This window comes from Coenobita brevimanus, chromosome 28, assembly GCF_032717465.1.
Source record: "Coenobita brevimanus isolate Jiangsu-jjx chromosome 28, ASM3271746v2, whole genome shotgun sequence".
NCBI lineage: Eukaryota > Metazoa > Arthropoda > Malacostraca > Decapoda > Coenobitidae > Coenobita > Coenobita brevimanus.
The window spans coordinates 23185403-23191937 of record NC_136981.1 but is presented as its reverse complement, the minus strand read 5'-3'; the positions used below and the strand labels follow the sequence as shown (position 1 = coordinate 23191937).

The 6535-nt window shown below is 41.4% G+C and overlaps 1 protein-coding gene across 1 annotated transcript; it reads left to right on the top strand.

Annotated features, from left to right (window-relative positions):
- Positions 1-3523: 3523 nt before the first annotated feature.
- Positions 3524-4093, top strand: LOC145394761 (uncharacterized). Its single transcript, XM_080268539.1, has one exon. It carries the CDS (start codon positions 3524-3526, stop codon positions 4091-4093), a length of 570 nt encoding a protein of 189 aa, XP_080124665.1.
- Positions 4094-6535: the final 2442 nt, after the last annotated feature.

Genomic DNA, 6535 nt, shown 5'->3' with positions numbered 1-6535 from the left:
AAGTTTCTGCATAATGAGTTGAGAGAAGAAACACTGACACTTTGCCGAGTGTGTTCCTTTGCTCCTATGTTGTATGTCCGTGGGAACCGTAGTCTCCTTGACAAAAATCTTGTTTTTCTTTTAATACCTTTGCTGGTAACCATTCGGAGTATTTGAGTAAAAATACAAATCAAGAAATATTCGTACATATGTGTAAAACCGATTAATCTTCAACCCTTGACATATAGCCAACACCACAAAACATTCGTACATCACAAATTATTTTGTGACCTCATCATCAGGCACGGGTCTCACCTTAAATTAATTAGAAAAGTGTGTGCATTATATATATATATATATATATATATATATATATATATATATATATATATATATATATAAAGTATGTGAGTACTCTGCTTTGGCCGCAAAATGACATCTGAAATTACACATTCTGGCGGTATGTAGTATCGGTGCCATACTGCGTATGCTCCTACTGAGATCAAAATCGCCGTTGCAGCTTCTCTTTGGGGAGCCGCAAAGACAGAAAAACAGTGACATATGGTGGCCTGAAGTTGGTGTTGCACGGTGTGAGGAAAGATCATGAGGAAATAATATAAAGAGTTATTTATTTCCGCCTTGTCCCATGTAATTCCATAGGCTACAAAGTATAAAGAAAAACAAAGAATCCTGTAAAAATTACATGAATAATGAAACTGCGTTCCCACTTTTGTTGAAAAGAAACATCTCACTGACAAAATTTGTGAATATATTTTCCAAGACGCTTAATTTAAGTACATGGAGTAAAGTATGTTCCGGCAATAAATCATGAATCCGTAGTATGCTGACATCAGAAGTTTATCAGAATTTTCTCCTGATGCTGAGGATATCAGCTTGTTGAGGATGGGAAGATATATACCTAGGGTTGCCATACGTCTGGATTTTCCCGGACATGTCCTCCATTTAGGTGTCAAAATCTTCGGCCAGGGAGAATTTTAAAAATTCTCCCAAAGTCAAGAATTTCAGCTTCCATTACTTTTTCTCGAAAAATTTAATATACTGTTTAACTCTGTAATGACGAGAGAGAGAGAGAGAGAGAGAGAGAGAGAGAGAGAGAGAGAGAGAGAGAGAGAGAGAGAGAGATATTTTCGTTGTTTTCGTCAGCTGGTAAGTGCTGCCAACTTAGTTGGTTTAGTGCAAGCAGCTGGCTAAAATGTCCTACCTTTTCCTCTTCTTCAGCCACTGGCTTTTTTTTTTTTTTTCCTCCCATACTTAGTGCTGTTATGGCCATAAAATAAATGATAATTGGCCACAGTTATTGACTTAGTTTAAATTTTTACACTGTGGCATTTGTTTTTCTTATGATCTTAAACTGCATCTAAGGCATTGATGCATTTTGCACTCACAATCTTGCCAATTTTGTACTTTCCCTTTATTCTAGTATATTATAAAATGATTCAGGAAGGAGCTCCAATTGGATTGAGCCTGTGCAGGCTTATATCCAAGGAATGGTTAGGGTTTATTGCTCACGTAATCCACTCAGGGATGAGTGAGGCTGGTCACTCTCATCCTAAATATCAAGATGATGGATGGATGGATGGATGGATGGATGCAGTACAGTAGCACTGATGTATATACAGTATTATCATCATCATCATCATCCGTTTGAGTATCCATTGCAGGACTGGCCTAGTGCGACCGAAGTCGGGATGATACAGCCAATGTATCACCACCAAGTGGCTGAGGCTGTCTGGTAGAGATTGTATGTAGTGTGAGAATGCTTGTAAGTGTAACTGTAATGTTGGAGTGGCTTTGGATGTGTGTGTAGTCTGTGAACCAAGTGTAATCGTCCCATGCAAGCCGACTGGGTGCAAGCATATTTTAGAGTAAGCAACACTGGTTCAACCACAGCATCCCATATGTCCGCTAAAGCAGCATGTGGCAGGGTGAACACTCCCAGAGTTTATTACCCTGGTGGGGCATGAACCCTGGTTCACCCGTGTATGAAAACGTACACTCAACTGTAACTTTATAACCAACCGCACGTGTTCCCTATGTGACAGCAAGTGGGTTGGTGGTGGGTTAGTGTCCCTCTCCAGAAAACGCTGACTAAAAATACAAACAAGAAGCCTCGGACCAGGACTGACCAACAGCTGACAACTAAGGACCGAACAAAAGACGTGATGCGGATGGCGACGTGGAATGTAAGGGGTGGAAATGATGAGGAGAAAGAGAGAGAGATCGTACAGGTGCTTGAGGGTGCGAAAGTGGATGTATGTGGATTAACTGAAACTAAATGCAGAGGAGAGAGTGTGAGAAAACTGGGGTGTGGATGGGGTATATGTGCAGGCGTAGGTGAGAATGAGAGGACTAAAGAAGGAGTGTGTATTGTTGTGAGTAACAGATGGAAGGAAAATATAAGAGAGTATGGATCAGTTGGCTCAAGGATTGTGTGGGTAAGACTGAAAGTTGGACTACTATGGTCCTTTCACCGCAAGAAGTCCGTTCAGGGTGGGGCCCACCTGGTGAATCACCTCTAGCAATGCTGCCAAATCAACCGTAGTACATGCCTCTCTCTCTTACTTCCCATCTATGTGCTATTTGAAATTGTTTTTTATATTCTGTATATAGTAAATGAAGTTATATAGTACACTGAGTATCAATTTTTAGAATTATAACAACGATTTGAATGAATTCTATGACACGTGACAGCTCTTTTTTCCAATGTTGCCACGCTGTGGTCGGTGAGAGACCCAGGGTCACTCCCTGTCTAGCCCCCACCCAGGATGGAAGGTCCCACAACTCCCACCCGCTCCCACTCGAGAGTGCTGCATAGCAGGGAAAAGGAGTTGATATACAACGTTAGCAAGTATTTCTCAGAAGAAAAGGCTTGTAATGGATTTATAATCCCGCCTTCAAAAGCATCTGCTCGCACTGCGAAAGCCACCAACGTTTCCGAGAAAACAGTTCAACGAATTTGCTCGAAACGGTCACTGACGTCACCAGAACGGCCTATGTTTTTATCACCATGGAAGAGGAAATGTGCTGCACCTGTTACGAGTCTTGACGATTTTGATAAATGTGCAATAAGAAGAATAGTCTTGGGATTTTATGAAAGGCATGAAATTCCAACTCTGCAAAGAATTCAAGAAGACCTTAAGGCAAAAATATCCTTCAGTGGCGGCAAACCTCCCTTTGCAAGATTCTGCGGGAGATTGGCTTCAAATATGCCAAGGTTAATGGCCGCAAATTCCTAATGGAGAGGAATGATGTTGTGGCTGCTTGCACAAAGTTTTTGCGAGAAATAAAGCAAGTAAGACAGTCCTCCCATAATATCGTGTATCTAGACGAGACTTGGGTGAACCAAAATTACACGGTTGGAAAATGTTGGACAGACACCACATCACCACAAGCCACTGGAGTATGACAGCCAACAGGAAAAGGAAGTCGTCTGATCATTCTTCATGCTGGAACGAAAAATGGCTTTGTAGACAACGCCGAGTTAGTGTTCAAAGCCAAAAACGATGGGGATTATCATAACCAGATGAACTCAACACTTTTTGAGGAATGGTTCAGGAATCAGTTGCTTCCAAACATTTCACCAAACTCGGTAATCGTGATGGATAACGCTTCCTATCATTCTGTCAAGCTTGAAAAAATTCCTACTTCATCATGGAGAAAATCGGACTTGCGGGACTGGCTGATAAAGAAGGGAGTGCAGCCCCAAGATAACTTATGTAATGCAGAGCTGCATGAGCTTGCCAAGAAGTTGGATATCACCACAACCTACGTAATCGACAAGATTGCGGAAGAAGCAGGGCATCGGGTTTTGAGATTACCACCATACCACTGTCAATATAACCCGATTGAGCTCATTTGGGCTCAGATGAAGACTCATATAGCCAAGAAGAACACCTTTAAGATGGCTAACCTTAAAGTTCTTGTCAAAGAGGCTATGAGTCTTATGACACCACAAAGTTGGATGGAAATAGTGCGACATGCCGAACAAGTACAAGATGAAGATGCACAACAAGACATAGCAGCTGAACATTTCGTAGAGTCATTCGTCGTCAATATAACAGAAAGTTCTGATGACGAAGAAGATTATGATTAAAGATCAGAGAGAGGATTAGGCCTACAGGGGAAACCTCTTAAAAATAAAATGCACCTAGACTTTTACCTCATAGGTGGTGTGGAAAAAAAGTTGAAAATAAATAATAAATATATACAATACATACATACATATATATATATATATATATATATATATATATATATATATATATATATATATATATATATATATATATAGAGAGAGAGAGAGAGAGAGAGAGAGAGAGAGAGGGAGAGAAACAGGTGGAATGGGGGTAGGTAGGGAGAAAGTGATAATCTGATAATTGGTGGTCAAACTGGCAACGTCGCACTCGGGGGAATTCCAACTTCTGCCACACCCTGAATGGACTTCTTGCGGTGAAAGGACCATAATGTGGGCGATTGTGTGCGTGTATGCTCCCATGCAAGATCGTGCAAGCAGAGTGAGAGAAGAGTTCTGGACAAATGTGGAAGTGTGCATGGAAAAGTCTGTAGGGGAAGAGAGAGTGTATTTGATTGGTGATATGAATGATAAAGTAAGGAATGTGCAGGTGGATGGAGTAGTTCGTGAGTGGGGTGTGCCTGCTGAGATAGATGAGAATGGCAGTGCTTTAGTGGACATTTGTGCCGGGAGGGGGTTGGAGATAGCCAATACCCTCTTCAGGCACAAAATGATCTACATGTATACATGGCAAGTGATGAGAAGGGTGGATAGTGAACTGAATGAAAGGAAGGCAATGATTGATTATGTGTGTGCGGATGAAAGGATGCGATGATGTGTAATGGATGCAAGAGCATATAGAGGTTGGGGGAGTGGACTTTCTGACCACCACTTGGTGGTGATCATAATCAAGGTCCAAATAAAATGGAGAAATATAAGAACGGAAGGACATAAGGAAGGAGTAGATGCAAGGAGAGTGGAAAGGTTACAAGACGATGAGAGAAAGGCAGAATATAAGAGAGAAGTGTAGGAACGATTGGAAAAAATTAACTGGAGCAGATGGGGGACGTGGATGGTGTGTGCAAGATATTCACAGAAGAAATATGTGCAGCATGTGAGGTGGTGTGTAGGGTGAGGAGAAGACGAGAGGGGGTGCAAGGAACATCATGGTGGAATGAAGAGGTGAGACAGGCTGTGACACAGAAGAAAAAAAGCATATAATGAATGGATGAGAAACAGGGGTGTGGAAGAAGTTGAGAGATGGAAGAGAGATTTATTTGTAGAAAGGAAGAGAGAGGTGAAACGATTAGTAAGAAGAGAGTGGATGAGGAATTTGGAAGAAATTTGAGTGTCAAGTGGAGGGAATGTAAGAAAACGTTCTGGAAAGACGTAAAGAGATTCAGACAGGGTGGCAATGAAGTTAGTAGGGAAGTGAAATATAAAAATCGTAGATTACTAGTTGAGAAGGGAGAAAAAGTGAGCAGATGGAGGGAACATTTTAATGAATTGTTTAACACTGAGAATGAAAATGCGAGTTTAAGTGGCTGGGGAATGGCTGCGAGAAGGAGGGAGGTGAGAAGACAGGAAGAAATCAGTAGGATGGAAGTTGTGAAAGCAATGAAGAAAGTCAAAATGGGAAATGCCCCAGGAATTGATGGAGTGTGTGGTGAAATGCTGAAGCATGGGGGATAGAGAGTAGTAGAATGGATGTGGAAGATGTGCAGATTGGCCTGGGAGGAAGGTAGAGTCCCGGAGGATTGGAAGTCAGGTATAATTATTCCATTGTACAAAGGGAAAGGGGAAAAAGAAGTGTGTGGTAATCATAGGGGCATCTGTCTTCTTAGTGTAATAGGGAAAGTATACGGTAGGATACTTATTGACAGAGTTAGGGAAATAACAGAGGAATTAGTTGGAGAAGAACAGGGAGGCTTTTGGAAGGGAAGAGGTCGTGTAGATCAGATATTCATCCTAAAATCTTTAGTGGAAAAGTTTCTAGAGAAGGGAAATCAGTTGTTTGTGGCCTTCATGGATTTGGATAAAGCATTTGATAGGGTGGATAGACAAGGATTGTGGAAAGTATTAAGAATATATGGAGTAGATGGGAAGTTGTTGAATGCTGTGAAGAGATGTATGAGGGTGCTAACACTGCAGTGCGTGTGGATAGTGAACTGAATGAATTTTTGTATTTGAAGGTTGGGTTGCAATAGGGATGTGTCATGTCTCCATGGTTGTTCAATTTGTATATGGATGGGATTATAAAAGAGATACAAGGTAGGGCACTGGATGTCGGAGCAGCCTTAATGACAGAGGGCTGTGTTTGGAAACTCCCTGTACTGTTGTTTGCAGATGATATGGTGTTGTTAAGTGAAGACAAAAGGTAGCTGCAAGGCTTGCTGGATGAGTCTGGGAGAGGGTGTAAGAAACAGAATCTAAAGGTGAATGTAGGAGAAGTAAAGTTATGATCTTCGAGAGAGGAGAAGTTAGTGAATGTACAGTGAAGTTGGATGATAAGGAAATGGAAAA